The sequence below is a fragment of the Patagioenas fasciata genome, chromosome 15, assembly GCF_037038585.1.
Source record: "Patagioenas fasciata isolate bPatFas1 chromosome 15, bPatFas1.hap1, whole genome shotgun sequence".
NCBI lineage: Eukaryota > Metazoa > Chordata > Aves > Columbiformes > Columbidae > Patagioenas > Patagioenas fasciata.
In genome coordinates, this window is record NC_092534.1 from 14992239 (window position 1) to 15018610 (window position 26372).

Consider the following 26372-nt stretch of genomic DNA (forward strand, 5'->3'; position numbering starts at 1 on the left):
CCAAGGGCGGCTCCGCAGCCCGCCGGGGTCTCCTGCCCCTCGGGGCCGCTTGGTGGCGCTCGCGCCCCGCAGCAGAGTCGGGGCCCCGCGCCGCCGCGCGCCTGGTTGCCATGGTTTCCGCAACCCGGAAGTGCCGCGGGGGGAGGCCGGTGCTCAGCCCAGGCCGCCGCGGCCGCCCCCAAGCCCCGCTGCTCACTGGGGCCTCCCCGCCGCCCTCCCGCCATGGCCCGGGGGGCCGGCGAGGCGGCCGCGGAGGGGGATCTGGTAAGGAGCGGGCGGTGGGGAGGAGGAGGAGGCCCAGGGCCTGCCAGGGAAACGCTCCCGCGGGGCCGGGGCAAAGCCTGGACCCCCTCAGGCTCGTTAGGCCGGCGAGGCGCTGGCTAAGAAGGGGAGGAGGAGGACGGCTTCTGTCTGTCTCCAGCTCGCTGGGTTCTGCCCGTGTCTTGCCTGGCCGGTAGCACCGGGGTGTCTGGGAGGCGGGGGGAGCAGTCGCTTCCCTCCACTGAGCAGCCAGATAAAAGTTTTAAGGCTCTTTGCTGGGAGCCACCATGTTCTCTTGTCTGTTGTAGGTGGCTCTTGTTGGGCCTGTTTTGCAAGAGCGAAGGTACTCTGGGTTTCTCAGGACTGGGGTGTTTTTGTTGCATGTTTATATCCTGGTGAATGTTTTGTTGTTCCCATATCTGATCAGGGCTGGGCGCCTTCCACATGCTCCGATTACTGTGCGATAGCTGCAGTTAGGTACAGAGATCTCCCAGAGTGATAAAAATGCCTTAAATAACAAAACAAAAATAATGTGTGTGCTGCGAGGGACATTGCCTCAGGAAATTAAAAACTATATCGCATGGTGTGTGAGGTGTAAACCTTCTTGCTCTCAACCGGTGCAAAAAGCTGTTTAACTTGCTCTGTTGTTGTCAATTCCAGCTCCTGTCAGCCAGGGTCCTCAAAATGCGTCACCCCACCCTGTCTCTTACAGGGATAGATCAGCATCTCTCCAAAGAATGGTGCTGTGGCTGTTAGCACCATGGAGTCAGCAACAAGTGTTCTTCCTGAGAGAGCTGCGTACATTCAGATAATTTGAAAGGAGAATGGAAGTTTTCCTTCTGCTGTAGATATCCTCACATTTGAGAAGCAGGGAAACTTGTCAACTCATTCTGAAGAAAAAACTAACCACTTTGGATTCCTCGGTTTGGGGTTTTTTCCTCAGCTTGATTACTTATCCAGTCAATTTTACTGAACATTCCCATAGCATTGCAAGGGTAGGAACAAATGAGTGAGGAACAGATAGATGAGTTGCTGCCTGACTCCTACTGGTGGAGGAATTCATGCACAACCAGAACCATGGCACATGGGGCACCTGAAGGTTCAGCTGTTGTCATGTTATGCACTAAAGTATATAAGTCTCTGTGGCTTGAGTCTGAAGTGACTTGCACTCTGTCACACAGAACATTTGTGTTAGAACAAATGATACTGGTTTTTGCAATGGTGGTGACACATTTACCACTTGAATACATTGTGCTCAAACTTTATTATGATAGTAGCAGGATATGAAGTTTTCTGGACATGTATTATAACCAATTACTTAACACCAAATGTCACAGTTAATGTCTCTTTCCCAGGGAGATGACAGCCTGTCTGGGATAACCTGTGAATCGGATACAGAAAGGGTGAGTTTTATTAATGATTAATGGTGCGGTGCTGGTGAATACCATAAAAGGGCCCTCAGCGTGTTCTTGCACATCCACATGATGCTGCCTGATCAACAAGACACCGTTCAGAGAACTAACAACGTTATTTGGACATAGTTTGATTTAAAAACCTCCTTTAATTCCAGATGTAATTCTGGCTTCCAAGTTCTCAGCACTGGGAGATGCAAATTATGTTTGGCTTCATTTTGCTTTTTTATCAAGTTACTGACCTAAGTAATCCTTTTACAGAGTTTTAATGCAATTGAGTAAGTCTTTCCTTTAGCTAAATGGTTCTACAGATCAGCCTCTACTCTCTGATGATCTTGAATTTGCTGCTACTCATATTTAATCCTGATGGGGAAGATCTTGGTGTTCAGAGCATGAATAGACTACTCTTTGTCTGTAGTTTTAAGCTTTGATAGGTACCAACTTAATTCTTGTGACCACTGCTCTGGCCAAATCTGCAAATGCTATTATTTTTCTTTTCTACGCAGATGATTTTGTGTTATTAGAAGACACGATCCTCATACAAAATGTAGCCTGAAGCCAATTTTGAGATTATATGCTGAAATCTTTGAAGAGTGGAATATTCTAAATACATAAAAAATTCTTTTTCTCTTCCAGAAATTAAAGAAGAAAATTTTTCACAAGCCTCCAAAATCACCAAGTAAGTGTTCCAGGGTTTTTTCTTCTGCTTCTGTTATTGCAGAACGAGATAGATTTGTGGGACACAAAAGCTGGATAAGAGACCAAAGGAGTTTTTGTGAATTTTTGTGACCTTGAGCTTGCTAAGGCAACACTGAGATGTTTTCTTTTGTTACAGAGTCCCCATACAGCTCCAGCACACAACTGTACCCTAAAAAAGCTGCACTTTGGCGATCTCTGCAGGGAACAGGCAGTGCACGTCTTGAGAGTGCAGCTGTAAAAAACCCAAGGCAGATGTGGCTGGGATCACTGAAACAAGGTATTAGTATGGAAACTTCATCTGCATATATGGATAAAATTCAGTGCTGTGGACAGCTTAACATATAAAATCATAAAAAATAGATTTGTATTTGATTATAGGCAACATAGGAAGTCATTTCACTCTTATTTGGGTGGTTGGAATCATCTGATCTTGAGCACTAGAATTTATAGAGGAAAGTAATTAACAGCAGCTGGAGCTTTCTTTGTTGCATTTGCTCAGAATAAATCCACAAATTCAATTCACAATCATCCCTGATTTCTGCATTTTTGTTCCATTTTTTTGGCAGGAATGAGCCATCCTCTAAAATCAGATGTTGACATGGGGCATATACGAAATAACGTTTCTAGTAGCACCCCGGAATATTTGAAGGAAGCTCTAGGAATGAAGAAGCCAAAACATTCCCGTTCTTCTAGTAACGGTAAACTAGGTGATGGTGTGGCAGATTAAAGTTAACGATATTTTTTTTCTGTGTAAAAACACACATTGTTTAAGAGCTTAGCTTTAGTAAAGTGAGAACCATTTCAGCTTAGCTTGTATTAAAATACATGTGTCAAAATACAATCTGAGCTACATTTTGAGATTTCTAAATTGGATAAGACAGGGGTTTCCAATTTTTTTGTGAGCAATGAATCACTATTAGCTTTCAGAACTTCTTGCAAATTGACATGCATTTGCAGCTGAAAACGTTGCAGATATAATACAGTTCAATGGGCCAGCTGTAGACAATTTATTGTGACTTTGCAAAACATAGTTTAGGAACCATTGATAGAAACCATCTGCTTGCCTGAAATTCTGTGTAATTGATTCCTTTTACTTCTCTAGAACGTGTTTTTTCATGTGGTTGTGAGACTAAAATCAATTGAGTTTTATGAGAAGAGCGAGATTTAAAACTTTTATTTTGCCTTTGTTAAAGGAGAACTGTAAACTCAAAAATTCCACTTCCATTTAAAATGACACCTATTGCTGGTAATATGCAGGTTCTGGCAACTTTAAAAGATGATGGATTTTTACACATTAGGTATAAACAGAAAAATGTATTGTGGACATTTTTTTAGAAATCTCTTGTAAATAATTGATTTGTTGGGATGAGGAGACTACAGTCTTCTGTGAAGTGTATATTTCTTGAGACCGATATTTTAATCTAGCACCAGAGAAGTAATTAGGAGAAATTTGCTGTGAAGTCTGGCAGAAGTTTCGTACAGTGGCATTTCCATTTCACCTCCATTTCTAAAATTAATTTCCTTGCTGATTATTTCTTCTTCGAAAAAGAAAAAGCCTAGTTTCCAGTTTGGTGCTGTTCTAGATATTTTCTCTTAACTGTAAATTTTCTGTTTAATTAAAAATACCTCCTTTGGATCTGCTTGTTTTACATACAATTTTTTGTAGGCTACATTCCTGGAACTCCTGACTACAAAGAAAAAGAAGATATGTATGATGAAATTATAGAACTGAAGAAGGTACAGTCTCTCTGACAATCACATATAAAGTCATAGTGTCGCTCCATCCACCTGTAGATGTCCAGGCATTATTGGTTCAGAATACTTTGGTTTCTGCAACTGGGACATCCACCTTTTTTTTAAAATTTGTGACGTAAGGCTAAACTAAACTTGTGTCTGTTAAAGGCAATTTCATTGTTCTTATGGTGTGGTAGATACTTCTGAGTACTGGATGTGGAAGCCTTGAAGTATACCCAGTCCTGAACCCCAGCCATGGCCCTAGCTGGACGCTGAAAAGGTTCATTGCGTTCGGATTCTTTGTCCTTCCACCTCCTTTTTTTATTATTGTTATTATTTTTTCCTTTTCTGGTTGTTACCCATCACATTTTAATGATTTAACAGTGCGGTGGATGAAAGATGAGGACTGGGCATGTTGAACATAAAGGATATCTGCAGACAGATATCTTAGCTGCTGTAGATCATTTGTGCAAGGTTGCCTTTCTGTTAAACCTCTTTGTTTTATCTTTGCACTGTCACTTCCCGTATCTGTCAGTATCTGATGGTTTCTTTTTTTTATTTTATTTCTTTTGCTTCATCCTGACCATTGTAATTGGATTGTTATTGACATCAAAACGTTTCCCTGTGAAAACTCAGTGTGTTTCTATTTCTGAAATGTGCATATGATTTTTCTCCCCTCTTTTAGACAATACAAGCTCAGAAAAATGAGGGGGATCGAATGAAAACTAAGCTCCGTCGACTAGAAGAAGAGAATAATAGAAAGAATAAACAGATTGAACAACTGTTGGATCCTTCCAAGGTGACTGTTTCTTGGAGGGGATAAAAATAGGGTGAGGGTGCTGAGCAGTGTGATCCCCTTCTTGTCTCTCTAGATTTCAGGACTCTGTAGTGTGTTGACTACTAGGCATGATGAGCTTGAATACGAGAAGTGGTTGGTTGGTGCAAAGGGATTTCTGTTTTACGTATCTCAGCTCAACATTCCAGCTCAGTTCAAAGGAAGATCATGCCATGCCGTACGAATACGTTTATTTAGCAAAGATACTTTTCATTTCTGAAGGCAAAATGAAAATGTTGTCTCTTCAGAGGCGCACCTGCTGAATATGTTGCCTGAGAGCAGAGGGGAGTTAACCTCTTGCACGGTGCCTGATGTATGTGGTCCTTAACCAGGAAGCAAGAGATAAGCTGTATTGTCAAACCCATGAGGCTGAGAAACATTTAGGGTCATAGTTAGAAGACCTGAATTTCTGGTGGCTGTCATTTTCTGTGTGCAGATGTACATCTTGGGAGAAATGTGCTAATATAAAACAATGAACATAAGGACTTCAGAACTTAGGCTGTTGGACTGTGATGTGACTGTGGAATGAGTAGATTAGAAAATTCTGTGGAAAGAGCCAGCAGTAGAATAAAGTGGCAAGATTGGTCACCTGTTTTGTTTTATCTTGCAGGGCTCTGAGCTGGCACGAGCTTTGTCAGAGAAGAGGACTGATAACGGATGGGTAATAGTTCCTTCATTACCTTTTGCTATCCTTTTTTTTTTCCCTCTTACTGAGCTGAAACGCTACTGATTAATATAAATAAAATGAAGTAAGAAAGAATAGGCAATTAGGGAATCATGTAACCATTATTTCTATAGTCAGATAAAAAACCAGTAACAAAGATCTGGAATGAACAATATTTTAAGCTAGCTGTCTTTGCCGCTGTCTCATACATGTTCACAGAATATTCTCCCTGTTACTTGCTGCTTTGAATTTAGCAGGATAATGGACACAGTTGTTTTTATTTAATGATTGTGTATAAATATTCTGAAGCTAGTTAAGTTATTACAGACCTAAGTTAGGGGTCTGGTTTTGTGAGTGTTCTCTTTGTCACAGGATAGCAGACGTATATGATTTACTAAGTACCAAAGTAAGTAGAAGTAAGTATATCTGATTAGGTGCAATTTATGGTGATCGGGCAAAATGATGGAGAAAGAGAACTTCTGTGAAGAGGTGGATTATTCTAGTGCTCATGAGTTCTTTGTCCTTTCTGTAGGTGGTTAATGGATTAAAGCAGAAGATTCTCAAGCTAGAACAACAGTGCAAGGAGAAAGACAACACTATTAAGTATGACTTTGAGGGGGTAGCGGCTTGTATTGGATGCGATAATAAAGGGAATGTGAAATCTATGTTATTTTTCATCCATATTCTTCTGTTCCTTAAGGTGTTTTAATGAACTCTGAGAACATGTTAGCAATTAGAACCCCACCACCCAGAACTATAAACCAACAGGTGTTGCGGTGTCTTTGCTGGTCTGACTGGTTTATTTTTTTTGTATTATTCTATTTTCAGCAAATTCCAGGCAGACATGAAGACCACTAATTTGGAAGAAGTGAGGATAGCTATGGAAACCTACTATGAAGAGGTACGTCTGACAGTCCTTCAGTGTGCGTTCAGGAGAGGAAGTTGTTTAGTTGTTGAGTCAAAGTATAAATGGGATGTTTTGGACAGGTTTCTTACAGCTCAGCTTCCCCTGTCATTGCAATCAGATTTTCATAGATATTCTCATAGCTTCAACTATATATACACTGAAAAATGTTTTTTCTTCATTAAGTTAAGTGTGTTAACCAAAAAGAGGAAATAAAGAAGCTAATGTACATCTGTAAGTGTAGTGTCTAGATGAAAGCCAGTACAACAGTAGCCTGATTTTCATGGCATCATTGCCTCTGCTACTACCCAGAGAGTCTTGTTCTAATGGATGAATGTGTTGCGTTAGCAATGCCAGCTTCCACAGCTAGCTCCTTAATGGAATCTGTATTTTATATTTCACAGGTTCATCGTCTCCAACTCCTGCTGGCAAAATCTGAGACTATGAGGAAAAAGTATGTTTAATTCTTTTGAGGCAAATGTTTGCATATATGTGTTAGAGATATCACTGATATACTGTAATTAATGTAAAACAGCTACATGGGAACAGTTTATTTTGTCGTTTGGATTGCTGGATTTGCTTTTTTGGTACTGCTTTGGTTGGCTTCACAGCCTTGGCATATGTTTTAGTCATGTCTATTTTTCTTGTAGATAGATCATTTTGTGGATGTGGAAGAGTGCTAGAGCTATTTGAAAAGTACAGGAAAGCTCTGAAAACTTATCTCTGTTAAATAAAATCCCATCTTCCCCCATAATCAATCACACCTATTCTGACATCACCGGTGATTGCAAGAAGCTCTCTAGATGTTTGGCATTTTACTCTTAAGTCAGTTCTGCACTTTGCTCTAGGGCTTATGCTGGAAAAGAAGGTATTTTGGAGTAAATGTTATTTTCCTGTGGTACAGAGAGACAGATCCACAGCTCAGCGTAGCTTTTGTGAGCTATCAGTGAGCGGCACTAGTCAGACACTGTCAGAGAAGCTCGTACCAGTGCTTGTCACCAGTGTGTGGGTGTATATCCGGTGATGGTGGTAAAAGGTCTATAGAGGAAATAAAAACCAAAGGTAAAAGATAAAGCTCCAGTAAGAGAGCAAAGTAAAAGCATCTCTGCAAGTGAGTGTTAGTTGCGCTGAGAAAAGGATAATAGTCTGTGAGACAGGAAAATTTGTTACTACACCACTTCTAAAACATGCTCACCCTCCGAGTGTTAAGTCTTAATTTTGGATGTAATTATTTAGATTGATAGAAACATATGAGAACTCTTTATGGGTCACTACGTGTACTACTTGTGTTTCTCTAATGTACTGTCTCTTGTGGACTGAAAACTGCAATTTGTTTTGTCAGTGTTTAAAAACTAAAGTCTCTTTTGGCTCAGGCAGGCAGCGCCTAGCCTCTTGAGGCTGTAAGCCATCACACCCAATTTATTTACAGGTGAAAATGAGCCTTCAGGTCTCTTCCTTGTCCTCATTTATTCGTAGCTTCAAAAAAGAGTGGTCAGGGCAGTCTCTCTCCATTATGTGACTGTCAGTCTCTTCTTGAGAGGCCAAGCACTGAAATAATAAATGATGTTGAAGGTCACGACTCTGGCACATAGAAGGAGTTGTAGGAGGCTGTTTCTTTCATGATGCTTGTCTCCATTATTTCTGGCTGAAATGAAGGGCATTTAGCTCCTCTTTTTCAGTGTTAAAACTGAAATATGATTATTTACATGAAACTAGGCAGCATTTCAGGTCCTCAAAATGGTCTGCAATTCTTTCTGCCCAAAGTAATGGCGTTCAGTGATGAAGTTATGATTTGTGTCATTTCTGTCACTTCCTGGTTTTGGTGATGTGTTTTGGGTTTTGTTTGTACTTTTTTTCCCCTCCTGCCTGGGCCAGCTGTATTAATAGTTATCCATGACATATGGACAGCCTTATTTGTATTTTCTTTTATGGCCTAATTTCCTTTTAATTTCCAAAAGGTAGATTAGATTCATTTTTTGCTCTGATAGGCTAATTGTAGACTGTCTCCCCCTGTACCTTGGAGTTATTCCAGTGGATGAGATGTAAGATTCCTTCACAAACTCTTCCCTGATTGTCATTGGCAGTGGCATTTGTCCAAAAGTAGTTCTGTCACCTATTTCAGACGCTTGTTTCCAAAATAACTTTTAAAGAATTTTCTCACAGCAATAAAGAGCAAGTATTTCATCTCACTAGAAATCCATTTCATTAACAGACTTTACAACTTTCTGTGTCTAGAAGCTGAGATTTCTTCCCGCTTTTATTAGAAAAATTAAAAAGGCTGGATCACTGTAATGTACTTAAAACAGTCTTAACACATAGCAAGCTTTCCCTGTTCTGATACCTTTTATTCCCATCACATCAACATTAGCCGTATTGTTCAAATCTGTTTCAAATCTCTCATTGATTGAAATGTATCTTAAATGAAGAAAGAAATTCCTCTGGGGTTTACTTTCACAGGAATAGTTTCTTTTACATTAGAGCAGCACTCACAGTGATCTGAAAATACACTTGTGTGTTAGATTTGTTTGAGAGTTATTCCATCTATGTATAGCCCTCTCTCTCTCAGTTTCAATCTATTTGTTAAGTGAAAGAAAGCAATTCAGAACACGCAGGTTAGCTTTCCACACCAAACAGTTTTCTGGAGGAGCCTCCCAATTGACTGAAGATAAGTGTTTTTAAATCAGTGGTACATAGAGTGCTGGTAAGGTATTATAAGGCTGGTTAACAAAACAAATAGAAAACCAAATAAGTAAAACTCGTAGAAGCACCCTTGTTTATGTGTTAATGCAACAGAGTGGGGGAGGAATTAAAAGTAATAAGTGAACTTTCAGCGTTTCTAAGTATCTTCTTTCTCTGGTGCAAATTAAAAAAATTGTCAAAGTGTAGAGCAAGATGCTCTTTGCATGTTTTTTTCCTAAAAGAATAGGTAACTCCTCAAGTGAAAAATGTTGAGAAATGCTGTTGTGGTGAGCTGAGACAGTTAATTAGCCAGCTGACTTGAACAGGGAGGCCGTTCCACTCTTTTTAATGTTGCTTCTTTGTTCTCTTAAGTTAACTTTCTGGTTTTAACCCTGTTTCCAAGTACAGAGGGCAGAGATACCCAAAAACGACTCAAGACACTGAATGCTGCTGTCCTGAGGTTATCCAGGAACATCACGGAGTTGCAGAATGAGAATCGGAGGCTGAAAGAAGATCTAGATCGTGTACTGAGCAGTTCTCCTCCTTCCAATAAAGCAAAAAGTATGTGTTGAAAAGTTGGTGAACATGGGGCAAGGGATTTAAGTATATTTGAAAGATGTGGTTGAGGGGAGGGCCCTACAATGGTAGAAATAACTGAGTTATTGCAAAGATGAAGATTCAGGAGGGGAAAAGGTTGGAATGAGAAGTTTCTTACAGGCATCTCTCTCTGACTTCGGGATATGCTGCTCCAGTCAGACCTGGGTTTCCTTTATTATTATCATCCCTGAGAATTCTGTGCTGGAATTGCTTGAAGATTTAACATTAGACAAGAAACCTGTTTTTCAGTTGTTTAAAACTAATGAATGTGAGTGGTTTGTATTGATTTCTGTGCTAATTGCTGTAGAAGTCAGATATTTTAAGACCATTCTCATTCTGTGTATTTAAAGTTGGGGTTCAGAGGTCTTTAGATGTTCTTTCTATGTGGAAAGAACTTTCAAAAACCAAGAACAATGTTGACTGACTGATATAGTTTCATGTTTAAAGCTTTGTTATTGTATTTAGATTATAGCGAGTGGAGCAAACAGAGGCTGGTGAGGCGGATCTCGGAACTAGAAAAAGTAAGTATTTGTAATTATGTGGCCATCTTACCTGTCTTTGAGCAGAAAATGCAGAACTCCTGACTTGGTAGTCCTTCAGTGTACCAGCCCTATGCACTCTGGCTCATACATGTAAACTGATGTCTATACCATGTGCCCTTCCTCCCTTTTATATTTTCTCATACTCCTTACCTATAGATGCATAATCTAGAATTAACTTCCATTCGATCTTTTCTTGTGGCCTAAATAAAATCATTTTATGCTAAATTTAATTTTCTTTTTTCTTTGGTATCTTTTTTGGTGTCAATTTATCCTGTTTAGAAAGTCCATACCATGGAGAACACCAGGGTGTCATCAGCAGATAGTGAGTCGTCACAGTCGCTTGCTGTGTCATCTTCACCTTCTGTAGACCTGGATCATCCAGCCTCTCAACAGGCAGACCACGCCGAGGAATGTCGTCACCTCCGAGGGCTGGTGAAGAAACTGAAGAGCGATAGGGAGACGCTTCAAAATCTCCTGCTCAGTAAAGAGTAAGTGCACCTTTTGGCCAAGGTGATGTTCTTTTGCAGGGGTGAATTATTGAATTATTTCCTATCACGTTATGAAACAACGTAAGAAGTCACAGTATCACAGTATCACAGTATCACAGTATGTTTGGGATTGGAAGGGACCTCAAAAGATCATCTAGTCCAATCCCCCTGCTGGAGCAGGAACGCCTAGGTGACGTCGCACAGGAAGGTGTCCAGGCGGGCTTTGAATGTCTCCAGGGAAGGAGTCCTTCACGCTTTCAGCATGAAAATGAATTTTGAGGGTCCTTTCAGTTCAAAAGCTTCTTCTAGTCCTCCTAGTGTTGTAAAACTACATTGCAAGAAAAAAAGTTGGTGAGAGGATGGAAAATGAGAATTTCTGCTTGTTTTTAACACATTTTTCAAGGCATAATTTTTTGCCAGCCACACTGAAAAGCCTTTGAAGGGTTATATGTCACTTTACGCAGCACTACTTGCAAGTATTTTGTCCTGATCTACCCCTTCCTCCATCTAAGCCTGCCTTCTGCTGTGTGACGCACTGGGACTTCTTTTCTCCCCAGTAAGCAATTGATTTGCAATTTGTGTTGCTTGGACTTGTTTGGTGTGTCAGTGCACGAGGGCCGGCAGGTTAATCTGATGATGAGCAGGGGTGCACACACCACTATGTGCTGTTGAGAAGATGCTCTGCCTCCTGCGTCAACTCACCTCTGAACACAAATGTGTAGCGAGAGCACAGGAAGAGGCCTTTTCCTTCTGAAAAACGTCTGCTTGCATTTTGCTTTGTTTAAAAGGCAAAAGTAAGCATTTGGTTACTTTACAAATTTGAGAACCTATTTTGTGTAGAAGTTTAAACAAAAAATAACTACTTTGTTGAAGTATGCATGTCTTAAGTATTGCTTAATTTCCTTATACCTGTATAGATTAGATATCAAGCAGTTACTGCAGGCTAAGGCTGAACTGGAGCTGGAGCTGCAGAAGTGGCAGAATAAGAGGGAAGAAAAGACTACAGAAGAGCAGACTTTAAGGTATCGGATTTTGTATTAGTAGATCCTTTCAGAATGAAAAAAAAATCAGTTGAAGTATAATTCTCTTTTGAATTGTCTCAAAATCCATAGGAACCCATTTGAGTGGCAGGAAACTGGGGATTCATTTAAGGAGAACTGTTTTGGAGGGATGGAGTAAGTTACTAAGAGAATAATTCTATAGACTGGTTTTAGAGGAAGTAGAAGACTAAGTAGTATAGAGTATAATAAAAATTAATAAGATAAATGGAAAAAGAAAACTACCATGTTGGGCTCAGAGACATTTTTTTCATCTAAGAAAAAACTGTAGTATGTATCTTTACCTTAGCCTATGCTTCTAGACCACTGCCAATATATCAGTCCATTTACTTCATGTATTCTGTAGGAATGATAATAATCCCGTGCAAGGGTGGCAAAAAGAAAAAAAGTGATATAATGATTTAATTATTGCTTTGTCAGAAAGGACTCTGCTACAGTTTCATATTTGCAGTCATCAGATCTAGATGCACTTATAATAGTATCAAAGGTGCCATTGTAACCATGGGTGCTTTTGTTTCTTTCCCCCTCCAAATGGTAACATATAACTGTGCTATCACAACTTAGTAACAGACACGGAACATCAGTTCTTATGAGAATATGTAATGTGTTATCCTGAGAAGTTTCCCGCTTTGGCCTTTGAAAAACCAAAGCACATAGTTCTGGTACATTCAAAGCGGGAGCAACAGAAAATTTCTAGTTATAATTATGTTTACTTTTCCAGACATAGTGAAGAAATCCAGAACCTGACACTAAAAGTAGAGAAGTTGGAGTCAAAATTGGAGGAAGAGAAGAGACAAATGGCCGAAGATGCAATGGAGAAGCTTAATAAGGTATAGACATGTGGTCGTGTTTGGTTGGTATCTTGTGATGTGTTTTGGTTTGTTTTTTTTCCCCTTGACTCTAACTAATATATTGTGAATTGAGCTAATAGTCTAAATAGCTCCTAGCTCTATCTTTTCAGGGAGGCGTTAAATCTTGTCATAGAGATTTTGAGTGGCAGTTAGTTCCCAGCGTTTTTTGATAAATTGTTTCAATAATTACCGCTGCAACATGAGGGGATTTTTTGGAGCTGTTCTCTTAGTGATTATCTGCCCCACCTTTGTTTTCTTATTAAGTGGAACATTGCAGAAAGCTTACACTTTTAAGCATTTAGGGTTTTTTGCCTTTTTAAGAGGCAAAAAAAAAGATATCTTCTTATAACATCTGAACCCGCTAGCTAATTTCAGTCCAAGTTTGCACAGTGTTGTAGGAGTTGATGGTTAGATAAAGGATAGAGACACAGGTAGGTGTGCTCGCTGGCAAAAGGCAAAAGCCTTTCTCAATGGTTTTTGTGCTGGTCAGATAATCAGGGCACATGTGCTGTCTGGTCTGAAAATATTCCTTAGCCTTTCTGTTTGGAGGATGGAAGCTGGGTGCTTTTTCATGGGAAGGTTTACAGGATGTAGAGCACTGTTCCACTGCTGATGGGACACAATGTCTGAGTAAAGAATTAGGGAACATGTCAATACAATAAAATAAACCTTTATCCCACTTGAACTAGAAGCTTTTCTAGAGTTGAGGTATTCATAACCACTTCTTTCTGGATTTTCCGATAACCAATAAATATATTTGTGCATCTGTTAATCCTGGCCAGTCTTAAATGGGCTCTGTAATTAATTTTTCATGAAATATGACTGAATTTGATATCTTTGCCATCTTCCATTCCTCTGCCAAATGTTGTAACTGCCCAGTAGAGATGAATGGGCACTGACAGACGTGCTTGCAGATGCAGTGTGGTTGCGTTACTATCTCATTTCACTAAAAAATAGTTGAAAATTATTACTGGGGATTTTGGTCATTTGTAGTTAAAAATAAATAGACCATGAAATACAGGTAGTAAAAAATATGAATAAAAATGTCCACTAGCTTAAGAGGGTGCTGGTTTTTAATACACTGTACGATTCTTTAGATTCTTTATTGTGTCTTATAGGCTGATGATGTTTCGAATACCAAATAACTTGAGTCTTTAAAACCAGCCAGCAAACTGCTCCTTTTTTTCTCTGCAGACTATATATATTCTTGGCCAGTAACCACCCACTTATTGAAATGTTCCAATTCTTTCTAATTATCACTAAGTTCCTACCAATTTTTCATTTTAATAGTAGGTTTTCATTTTTAACATAACATGATCCATTTGCTAGACTTAAGCCTGTAACTCAGTGTTTTTAGGTTATAAATAAATCCTTTTCACAGAATCAAGAGGTTTTTTTCTGGGTCTGTAAAATCTCTTGTTCCTCTACTTAGAATTTTACACCAACAAATTAAATCAGTCTTTTAAAATTGCAGTTAACTTTTGTTTGGCAAGCGAGGTATAACAATTAGTAAGGGATAATTAGAGATCAAAAGGATCAGGTGGTGAGGAGTGGAATATGCAACCATACCTCAGAAGAAATAACTCGAACAAAATCTTGTTTTGTTTTTGGTTTCTTTCTTTTTCCTCTAATTAATTTCTTCAAGATGGAAGAGCAGAGTCGTGCCAATTTACACAGGCTGTCTGTCTTGTTGTCATATGATGACCAACTCATCAGTAAGCTTCAACAGATGATTATGGGGCTACATTTGCCAGCATAAGACATGAGAGAGCTCCCCAGTCTTTCCTGGAGAAGAGTCGCAGAATGAGTTATGCTGACATTTGTTCTCAGTCTGTCAATAACACACAAAACATTTGTGATCAACAAAGCAGTGGGTTCCACTCTTGGAGCTCTTATTGCTCTTGCAGTGCGTAGAAAAAGAGGATTATGTGTAAATGAAAACCTTTCCATTCCCATGCTGAGCTAGCAGCTAAAATGGGAACAGGAATGTGTTTCACTTTAATGCTCATCTAGATGATGAATTTCACCATGAACAATATTCAGAGCTAAGTTTCCTCTTTAACTTCCACTCTGCAGGCAGGATGAACATTTAACGACTCTGGTGTTGATTTTTCTGAGTCATTTGTAACCTGTTTCCCTCATAGAATTCCAACTTGTGTCTTTAGTGTGCTAAGTTAAAGCTTTTCCTTTGCAGTCTTTACCAGTCTGCACGGTTAAAGGCAAAGATGATCACAGGAAGGAACAAGCAGCCAAAATCATCCAGAGACAGTGGAAGATGTATCGAAACAAGGTGAGATTCTTCTGTCAGGAAGCAGTGAGGAATCCTCCTCTGAATCCTGTTCTAGCATCTCAGTAACCCACTGCTGGGCTCCAGGAACTGCGGCAGTGCTTCCCAGTGTGATTCCAGCTCTCCCTGCTGCTTCTTTTGCCTTTGCTGCTTGGTACCGTGTTGTTTCTGCTGCAGAAAAGCCAGTTTCTGAATGAGGGAGTCTGGGTGAGCAGAGAAACCAAGGAGGCGTTGCAGTGCTTGAAGCAGCTGCTTTTTCCCCTTGGAGTATGACCAAGAAATTAAATTCCTCTTGCAGAATTCCTCCAAACAACGCAGGAAGTTTCATGTATTGAGTTACACTCAGCTAGGATAAAATGATCTAGAAAAAATGTGTTAACCTTAAATTTTGTTCTATATGCAACAGCATAAAGCTCATTTTTCCATGTATAGGACATACAGTGTGAGGTGGGCCTTGGAATTGCTTCTTGGAAAACTAAAGACAAAAAGAACTGTCCACACATCTTTCAAAAATGAAAAGCTTTTTATTCCTTAAGTTTGTTGTTTGAGTTTTCAGGGGGAGGCGGGACTGGTATTTTCTGTATGTTTTAATTGATGGGAAAAATTTGGAAAATCTTTATTAGGTATATATTTGTGGCATTAACTTAGGCATTTTTTATTTCAGAAAGAAGAAATTGCTCTGGATGAGGTGAGCATGTTTTATGACACCCAATAAAACAGTAAAACGTTTACTTTGTATGAAAGCATAAACAAATAACTTTTTGTTTTTCAAGAGGTTTTATAGTAATATGAGCTGTTGTACCAAGATCATGTTTGCTCTCTCATGATCTTCCTTCTGACATCCTGGTTTTGTTGGATATATCTTGTCCAAGTGTTCCCCTTTTGGTCTCAGATTTTCTGGACTTGGTACCTTCTGCAAGATGAATGCTTTTGAAAATTTTGAATAAAATTTGTTACAGACAGGAAGGTTTTTCTGTATTGGATAATTCTAATAATGCTTTCATTTTCACTATGATGAGGGTTCAGAAAGATTTGAAGTAGGGATTCAAAGCCTTTGCTAGGGAAAAACATCTCTGAATATTATGAAGAAATTGACTTTGACAAACTTATCACTTTTCAATAAGCATTTTGCACGAAAGATTATTAAACTATTTTCAAATAGCATAACGTAGCATCTTACATTTGTTTCTTCCAGAACATCAACAATCTTACTTTCAGAAATTAGAACAAATTCTAACTCTATAATGCAAACATGGTGTTTTACATCTAGGTGCTTTTTGTTGAGAAGGATCCAGGAAAATCTCCAAGTAGAGCAGAAAGACTTATGTTCAGTGTAATCACAATGGTCTGCCAGACTTGCCTTGATTTCTGATTGTACCAGAGCATCAGAGATTCTGCTGGGTAGCCAGAATCTAATATGGGAATGGGACCATATTGCTCTATTTGTGAAATACAGGCTAGTGTTGGCAGCTAGAACTTAACTGCATTTGATAGGATCCATCATGAACACCTCCCAAATTGAATTTAAACCATGGAGAGATCTAAGTCTATTGGTTGTCATGGGCTGGGCATTCTCTGTATTGCAGCAGAGTTTCAGTGAAATAAGGGGGAATGTGTGTGTATCATTTGAACATAACAAAATGGCAAGACATCAAAGGGTTTCCGTTGCATAGGGCAAAGTTCTTTTTCCCTATGTGCCTCTTCCCTCTAGAGTCCTGTTTTAATTTAGAACAGCCATCTTTCAAAGGAGCTAACAGCTACTTCTTTCTTTCCCTGCTAGGCAGTTGTTATGCTTCAGGCAGCTTTCAGAGGACATTTAGCTCGACAGAAACTGCTACTGAATACCAGGATGCATGATGCAAAATCTCACAACAAGGTAATTGTTGGGGCAAATGGGTATCCAGGAATCCCATGATGCTTACTGTGTATACTGTAATTCCAGATTTAATTCTCTAAATCACTCAGTGATGTTGTTTTAATGCACTAGTTGGCAGCACCACAGTAATTGCAGAAAGATACTGAACTCGTTCTCTGGTCTCCCTTTCCGTCTTCTTTAGCTTACAGTTTTTCTAAGAAGTAAAGCTGTGACTTCGCTACATTATGGACTGTAACTAGGTCTCCTCTTTTTTTCTGGTTCTCTCATCAGCTAATAACATAGCCTTTAACTCTTTAATTCAGAATGCTATTGAAAACCACTTGGTCTCAAGTGTTCACTGACTCACTGTAGTAATAGATAAACCTTTGTCACTGAAGTTCAGAAATAAACATTTGGAAGGCAGCTTCGATTGGATTGGAAAGTGAAGGAATCTTGCGTGTGACATGCTCGACCAAAGACTCAGTGTCCTCTGTCATGTCAAACTCACTCCAGATTGCTCCGTTCTGAATATGAAAAAAAATCCCTTACCAAACATACGTTTAGTTTCTGTAAATCATTTGCCAACTTATATGAACATCCTTTGGACCTTTAGCAAGTTGGAGTTAATTTGTAATTCTCCACCCAGGTTGTCCTTTACATGCACTTCTCTTTCAGTAAATTGGCCCAGTGTAGTAGGACTGAATACTTCTGCTTGATACGAGCAGAAGATACATCCATCATGAAGGCTGCCTTACCTCCTTCGACTTCAAAAGGTTTCCTTCCTGGAAAATAAATGAACTTTCCTTGCAGGTGTCTGCTCTTTCATTGATTGAGTACAGATGCTTCAGAGCTTATATGATGATCAGATTTGCATTTCCTGCTGATTTAGTCTTATAGAACCTTAAAGATGGCAGACCAAAAGATGAGAGTATTTGCTCTACTACCACTTTCAAGATCAGGAACAAAGTTGTGAAAGCTTCTGTACAATCTATAAAAGGTCAGTTTTCTTTTGTCTGATTGCTTTGCAGATCTCCTCCATGTCTCCTCTGTCGAGCTCCTTGAGCTTGTCTTCTGATTGTGAAGAGAAAGATGAGATTGTGACATTCATCCAGTCCATTTTCAGGGCTCACTTAGCACGAACAGTGCTGCTTGAGGGGAGGTAAGTGAAAAATAGATATTTCTACAATATGCAGTAGCAAATTTGTTTTTATTCAGGAGAGGGGTCATATTTTATAGAATTTTAGTGTGGGTTCCTTGGCAGAGAAGGAGAACAAGGCTGTTGTTTCAGCAAAGACAAGGGACAGCTTGGTCTTGAGAAAATGCAAAGGGTATGCAACTAAAAGGGGTTTCTTGTTGCAACAGTAGTCTTCCCATACCCTGTTGCATGTTCTCTTCTGTAGCAATGAGGCAAAAGTAAAGTAAAATAGTTGGTATTTGCCAAAAAAATGTTGCTATCAAACTGATTGCTAGTACACTCACTTAATATGAGTGAATCTGAAGCCCTGACGTGGAAAAGAGTCACGTGGAGGAAGAATAGAGAAGGGGTAGAATACTGTCTTGTATATAGTCTAGTGACTTAGCTCAGGAGGAATGCAGTGATTTTGGTGGCTCTGTCTTGAAAAATTCATCCTTTCTCTCCCGGGTTTACTGCTCCAAAAGTCTGTAATATTGGCTGGCAGGGTTACAAGGAGAGCTACGTAGTTGTCACCTCACTTTAGTGTCCTAGTTCACTTCTGCAGTGATAAGCTTTTACCTCTTGGAGGCTAGCAACACAAGAAACTTTTCTGCATGCCCTCTGAAGACAGACTGCAGTCCCTGTTCTGTGTCTCATGCTCTGCAGTGTGTCTTTTTGCAGGCCCTCTGTGGCCAGTGCACCAAGTGAGAAAGCAGATTCTGCAGTTTACATTACCGAGAAGAAACCGGTCTCAGCAGCACTCCAGAGACCTCCTTCAGTCTTCACGTCATCTCTTCCTGGTAATCTCATTTCCGTTTGTGTTCAAATGTCACTTTTGTGGGGGTACACATGCAGTTTTATAGAGAACATCTGCACATGCACACACACACATGCAAATGCATGCTAGTACTCTGTGTGTGTTCTTTTAATTTGATGTTGTGTTGCTTATGCTGGCAAATACAGTCCCTTAAATAAGAAATAAAAGCTTTGGCAGTGTCAGTACCAGCCTCCCCACAGTGCTTTGCCTCTCTGTCACAACTGTGGTATTGGAAGGTCTCTCTCTGGTGTGAGTGGTAATTATTTAAGGGACACAGTGTTCCCCTGTATTGCGTCTCTACTCCTTTTCAGTCCTCTGTCCCTGTAGCTGTAGTATGGTACTTTCCACTATGTTTTGGGCCCAAAGCCATAGACAAACCAAGAGCGTTTTCACCATCCTGACTCATTTCCTGAGGGGGACAGACATCTGATAAAAAGAACCATCCTAGTCAGCCACGTGCATTTAGTCCCTTTTTTTACTGAAGTCTTCAGTTGCTGCAGGAAGAGGAAAAATGAAGTCCCAGATAACCTTGCCAACTAGTGCTACTATAATACAAACTGGGAAAACGTCTTCCTTTTTTTATGGCTCTTAGGCTGTTTGGTTTCCTCCTTGAATTCTTCATCGCTGCTTGTGAGGAGTGAAAGCCAAAGAGGCTTTTAAGAGGATGTTAGAAGTACCGAGTAGGAAAGGCAAAACAATGATGCAGATAAGACAGCCTTAGACGTGCAGCCTAAAAGGAGTTAAAAACAAACTGAAAAAGATTGATTCTAACCGGAGTGGGATTTTTAGGCTTTTATGGACCAGCTGGGGAAAAAAGAGCAACTTTGAGGGTGACCTAAGGAACACTGACTTGTTTTTTGTCAGCGAAAAGCTGACAGTCTCTGCAGAGTCGCTCAGAAACAGCACACTGTAAGCAGCTGAGGCTGTTCCGCTAAGATACGAGATGGGGAACAAGCCAGATTTGCAAGGGTTGTGAATACAGAATTACCCTTCAGGGAAGGAAAATGTGTTTAAGAAACTTTGCTGTATTCCATATTCAGGAGCGTACTCTACTTTGTGAACAAGTAGGTGACACTCACTTCTGAAGATGTTACTGTTTTGAGTGATTTTTAGTTATGTCTAGTGACAGTATCTGGGGGAAGTGCTGCAGCATCCTGTTTTGCCTGGGCTCTACTGCAGCGGTCATTGTTGGTATGGTCAGTCTAAACCCAGAGAAAATGTGTGGTGAAATTCCACCCAAAGAGAAAGAATCACTTAAAGAGGATGCTTTGTGCTTCTGAAGTGCTCCTAAGACCCAAAGAAGGATGTAATATGAATCTGGTCTGGTAAACGCAATAGTATGAATACTAATAGAGCACAGTCACTGTCTAGCTATGAAATCTCCAAAGCTAAATTTTCTTGCAGATTATGATGACAAAGTGATGAGTGAAGAAGTTCTGGGAAGAGTTTATATTGGAAAGGATAGAGAGGACACGATAAGTATTCAAACTTTCTTCCTTGCAGTCCTCTTCTGGTGAATATCAAAAAAGAGGTTACAACCAGGTTATATTTGCTGCTGATTTTAAGATTATGGGAGACATCCTCAAAATCTGGGATGAGGGTAGAATGTATCTCAGTAGCTTGTGAAGAGACAAACTGGATTTGCTGATGTAAAAATCCACTACCAAAATTGGTTTTTGATGTAATGTATTTCGCTGGTCATCCTGCAGCTTGGAAAGTACATGAGACAAGGAGCTTGTTTAACAGCTGAGTGATTTAAAGCAATCAAATTCCTTTAGCTTTAAATCATGCAGCTGTTGAACAAGCTCTTGCTTCATTTCTCCCAAGTCCAAACTTGCATTTCATGACCTTTACATCTTGCAGTAATCTTAAACTTTCACTGAAAGTATATATTGCAATAAGTCACTTAATTTCCCTAGCCTTTCAGCATCATTTTGAGAGTAATGGGAAAGATTAAAATGTTTTTCAAAGAACCTTATATATCTGCCAGAGTAAATTTATGTCATCCTGGTCTAGCATTGTAGTCTTTTAATTCATTCTTTGCATCAGGTTAGATGTCTCGATGCTGTTTTGGTTTGGGTTGTTTGTTTGCTTGGCTTTTGTTGTTATTATTTGTTGTTGTGGTGGTTTGTGGGTCTTTTTAAAGTGGTGCAGCATTCAATGCTGCTTTGCTTGTCTTCAGAATGTGGACAGTACTTGGAGATTTGTAAAGCCATTCCTGCTGCTTCCCATGAAATTGAACAGATAATAACAATTCAGTCTGTGAAACTTGGGATTTTGTTTCTTTCTGCCAGGGGAGTGGTAGGAAGGAAGAATATGTTCTGTACATGCAAAACAATCTTGAATAAGGGCAGCATTTCTCTCTGCATATCACTAGCCACTCTGGATACAACTCTTCACTTCATTTGAGGCTTTTTTGAAATCATGATAAATTTACATACAACCCATTGCTCTAATCAGTGCTTGCCCCTTCACAAGAACAAATTGAAGTATATTAAACTGAAGATGAGGACAAGAAGATCTCCAACATTAAGAGTGACTTAGACAACATTAAGCTATTTCATATACAATCTCTGTTTATAGTTGGAGTTGCATCTTCTAGTTGTCATGCCTGCCTCTGAAAGTTCTCTTTGCTCATCCTTATCACCAGTTTTACTGGCTCATAAATCTTCCTGAAAAAACTCTTTACATTATTTGGTGACTGATGCAGTGAAGAATTTCACTTAACTAGAAAGTCATGTTTCTTTGCCTCTGTAGATCGAGGTCAATGTCATGGCCTCCCTGCATTCCTCTTTACCATTCACAGGCTGTCTGTCTGTCAATCTTTTTCTATTTCTGGGCTGGCTGCGGTCTCCTTTCTTTATTCCACATTCCAGCTGCTGTCTATGCCTCCTCTTCCATACCACGAGGTTTTTTTTCTGAGTCAGGAACCTCTTATTTCCCCATGAGACCCATGGCATGGATGTTCTTCTCCCTGGGTAATATTCTCAGCGTGCTGTCTGCTTTCTTTTCCATTTCAGTGTCAATCTCAGTGTACGGCTTCTTACTTGTCTGTTTCCTCTTTCTGCCCTGGGTCTTCTTGATTTGTTTTCTTCTCTGGCAGACAGTGTTTTCAGAGAACTGATATTTTAAACTGAAAAATAAGTGGAGCTGAGGGGAGGATATTGGGCTAGAAGGTATTAATAGCTGTCATCATTTAGTTCATAGATCCCTTGCAGAGGAGGGGGATACAAGCTGGTGCTTCTGCTCATCAAGTGTTAGGGGCCTTGTATGTAATGGTTTTAGCTTTCTGATTTTCCAGTATTTACTGAAATTGTTAGGGTTCTATACATTTGTGCCCTGAACATTTCTTCAAATGGTGGAATCAATGAGCTGCATTGAACGATGCATCCAGAGAAATGGACAAGAAGCAAAAGAAAACAAAAAAAACCCCAAACCAAAAAACCCAACAAGCAAACAAAACGTGACACAAAAAGCCCCCACAGAACAACAGCAACAAACCAAAATCATGTTGTGGTCACCATTTTTCTTGTCATAAAGTAAGGTAGTCCAGCATGTGTATAATACTTTTAGTATTTTACAGATAAAAGGATGAAATACGGTCACCGAGAGCGTCTATCCTTTTCTTTCCTCACTGATTTTCATTTTCTCTATTTATATCTGACTGAAGTTCTCATTATGACCTTTCTGCTTAGCTTAAGCTTGTTTGAGTCAATTTTTCCTTTCCTGGCCATCTAATAAATATTTCCTTTTATGACCTGAGATGGCTTCAGTATCGAATTGCTTTACGTTGCGGTGCGTAACCACTGGCAAAGATTTAAAGACAATAAGACAAATCATGCGTGGTCAGTATGTCAACTTAACGCTTGCCACGTGTGCTTTTTCATTAAAGAGGGATGGGAATAGTCATATGCAGAAAAAGATAGAGCAGAGTTATACATAACTGTAGGTAATTCTGGAAACTTAATGGCTCAGAGAATATTACACTTCCCACAAGGGCTTGTTGTTTTGTCAATGTTGTTTATTGATGACCTTGTTTCCTTTGTAATTATTTCAGCCAGGTCCTCTGAGCAGCAGTCGCAGCCCCCTCCTCTGTCTGCGGACGAAGCTCACTCAGATGATTCAGATGATATTGTTATTGTTTCGCCGTTGTCGCAGATGAAGAAACACTACACCCACTTTTAAGTTTTGGTAACAGACTCTGGTGATCTTGAGTTATTTGATTCACAAAATTATTTGTAGCAAGATAAAGCGTATCAAAGATGAACAAAGGGGGAATATCAGCCCCTTTTTAATGACGGTTGTCATTATTTCAGCTATATATTGAACTTCATGGCTAAAGCCACTGACAGACTGTTAGCCTGGTATGCAGAGAGTTTGAATTTAAAAACTAAAACAGAACACTTTAATGTTTTGTCTCACAATGAGGATTATAAATTCAATTGCCAAATTTAAATGAAAGCAATAAAGCCTTAAGCTATTTCCTGTCAAACAAAGTTTTGGTTCAGGTTGACTAAAATAATTCATTTAATTGGAAAGTTGTTAATGACATGGCTTCAATTTTCAGCCTGTCTACATGAAGGGGAACAGCTTGTGTTTCTTACCAGGTTTTCTCTATTTAAAAATTTTACTGTATCATATTTTAATATCTTTGTGTATTTTTATACTGAACACTTACAGTCTGTGCAGACCTTGTAAAGGCTTTTAGAAAGCCATTTCCTTATCATAGGGCTATTCTAGGCCTACTATATCAGCAGGGTTTTCTTATTTATTGCTTTTTCCAAGTGTGCTTGCTGTGATCTGTATAGTACCATTTTGTATTGGAAATGTCCAATCATATCATAAATTTTTGTATTTGTCAGCGAAGGTGTGTAATAGCAGGAGCGTTCTGTGAAGGATGCCCTGGTGACTCCTTTTTCTGCTTCCCTATCACAATTGAGTGGATTATGCAGGGACATCTCCAATCATGAAAACATTTGACATAGGAGATAAGTGGCTTTATGTCCTGTTTATTGCTTACGTCACTTGACTGTCACTTTCACCGAACTAGATTGCTCATACTCTGAGCACTAAGGGGTTTTAAGTCCAATGTTGCTTTGCTGTTGTTGATATGTCTTCTTGGTATTACTTTGCATGTGCGCATTATAAATATATGTATATATATGTATATGTTTGTACTGCAAGTGCTCAGTGAGTCCAATCACGGGCTGGGAGAGGGATCACCTTGTGCCCTTGGGTAAAGCTGCGAGGCCGGCCGCTGGAAACGCTCTGTTCTGAGGGGTGTGCATTAGGATGAGCATAATATGCAAAACCTAACCCATGCAGTTTGGTTTAGGAACAGAAATGGTCGGTCGGATTATGACAGCAATTAAGACTGCATCTAGAAATAACACTATTTGACAATATCGTTGTCCATGGAAGGACCAAAGGCATTATGGGCTGCAGAGGATACGGTCAGGTAGGTCTTTCCAGATCCTTTATGCAGACTGTACTTCTTGACTGGAAGCAGGACCTTATAGTTCCTACTATCATGCCAACATCTTTCATAGGCATTAAAATGTGCATGTAGGTTGTTTGTTTTTTTTAAGGTGAACTACATAAATTATATGAGATTTACTAGAAGGAGAATTTAATTTTACAACATACAGTGGAATATTTGTGGAGACCCAAATGGTGTCTTTGTCATCAGGGAGTAATAAAGCCTCCTGTAAACAGAAAGCACACTTTTAAATGTTAAGATTTTTATCTCCTTTTCTCTCTTCTTTTTTAAATTAAAAATCAGTCACTGCTGTTTTGCAGAATACTAATAAGTCAGAGCTGTCTCAGTTCTTTGATTTCAATGAAACACTATCTGAGGCTTATCACAGTTCATGCCAGTACTTGCAGCCAAAGAGGAAACTGGATGGGTGCAGCACAATGCAGCTGATTTCATTTAATCCCATCAGTGGAAATGCTGCCTGTGCTGTTTCCAAAGGCAGTTTTGGGAGCTCTCCATACCCAAAGCAGTCTGAAGAATGGCATTCTCCTGTTGGGTAAATTTTTCCTGCTTCTACTTCAGTCACATGACTGTCATCTGCAAAAAATATTTAAAATATATATATATATATATATATATAAATGAATAAAAGGGATAGAATCCTCTTGGCAGAAGCTGTGACCTGTTGCCCTCTTTTACTGGAAGTCATGTTATGAAAAAGAGTCATTTTGCTAAATAGAAGCGGGACTATATTGAGTTGCTTGTGTATAATGTTTCAGGTCTGTAACTTTGCCTCTGTCACCGATACCTCCAGAGAGTAACTGGAGCTGATAGAAAATACCTACCTAGCTGTTATCCTATAGGGAGATATGTGGGCAGCAAATATAATGAAGATTACATTCTTTTACTTTACTGTGCTATAATAACCAATATGAAATTATTAGGAAGTAGATACAGAGTAGAAAGACTTGCATTTTAACTGAGCAGCAGTGCTGTCAGCAGACAAGTTCTGGGATAGAGCAGAGATGGTATCTTGGTGTGACCCAAAGGCACAGACAGAAATCAGGGTGAAAAAGAGCAGGTGTTTTCTGGGATGAATGAAAATGTGTCTAGAGCTTCCTAAATTTGAGTCTGCTATCTCATAGCCATCAAAAATCTGATAACTGGAGTCAGCCTTCAAACTCCTGTCTTAGTTTGGCAGATAATTATGTGGTCACTGCACATCAAAAGTTTGACGTGGTAGAGTAGAAAGAGAAACCTCCCCTCTATTAGTAGCCTTTAATGTTGTTTTGTTATATACTGTAATGGAATGTGTTGAAAGGAGTAGTAATTGACATTAGGTTTCATACTGTGGTTATCTGTGTGAGTGCCAGCACCTGTAAATCTGGGAAGAAGTGGGGAACAATGAAGGAAGAAAAAGTTAATTTTTCCAATAAACGATGTTTTTCCTTAACAGGGATCTGAGGACGGTAAAAATCAGTGTGGCCCAATACAGACATGTTTAGTTTCTGAAAAATACGTCTTGTGTAGAAAGCACTGATAACCTTGTGGGGGCGGCAAGGTCTTGAATTAAAATTAAAATCCAGTGTAACCTGTGTAATCTAGCAGCACACTTTCCATTCTACTGATAGGGGATAATGTTGCCTGCTTAAAACCTTTTGCAATTTACAGTAGCGCTAGAGATCGTGTGTGACCACAGAGATCTGACTTTATGGGGTGTTCTCTCTCTTGGTCTCTTTTTGCCCATAAGTGCCTATGCCTGTACACCTTCACTGAAGCATCAGGACCTGAAAACTGTATTTCCTTCTGCATAGCTATAAAAATAATCCCTGCACAGGCAACTTTAAATATCGCCTAAATGGAAAAGGATTAATCTTGGCATATAAGAGAGCCATTAATTTCTATGGTCTTTTTAATATTTAGAACTGTGCATGTCTTTTATGTAATTTATTTTGGGATCTTCTAAAAGCTAAAACAATTGCAACATGTTTTCTCCTAATTGTTGAACTTTCAAATAAAGTTGAAAGTTTGCAAATTAA

At 39.4% G+C, this 26372-nt stretch overlaps 1 protein-coding gene across 5 annotated transcripts; it reads left to right on the plus strand.

Moving 5' to 3' along the window:
* Window positions 1-116: 116 nt before the first annotated feature.
* IQCE (IQ motif containing E) lies at window positions 117-26372 on the plus strand. 5 transcript variants are annotated; one of them, XM_071814969.1, is made up of 23 exons: window positions 117-264; window positions 1617-1664; window positions 2310-2352; window positions 2509-2649; window positions 2939-3079; window positions 4039-4109; window positions 4792-4905; window positions 5552-5602; window positions 6138-6208; window positions 6434-6506; window positions 6914-6963; window positions 9592-9749; window positions 10251-10306; window positions 10607-10815; window positions 11733-11837; window positions 12595-12703; window positions 14919-15014; window positions 15676-15699; window positions 16792-16887; window positions 17895-18025; window positions 18707-18840; window positions 20262-20370; window positions 22915-26372. In XM_071814969.1, the coding sequence occupies exons 1-23, from the start codon at window positions 223-225 to the stop codon at window positions 22925-22927; spliced, it is 2085 nt and encodes a 694-aa protein (XP_071671070.1). In that variant the 5' UTR covers window positions 117-222; the 3' UTR covers window positions 22928-26372. The 5 variants fall into 5 exon arrangements, with proteins under 5 accessions (XP_071671070.1, XP_071671069.1, XP_071671071.1 ...); XM_071814968.1 differs by lacking the exon at window positions 20262-20370; XM_071814970.1 differs by lacking the exon at window positions 20262-20370 and having other exon boundaries at window positions 18722-18840.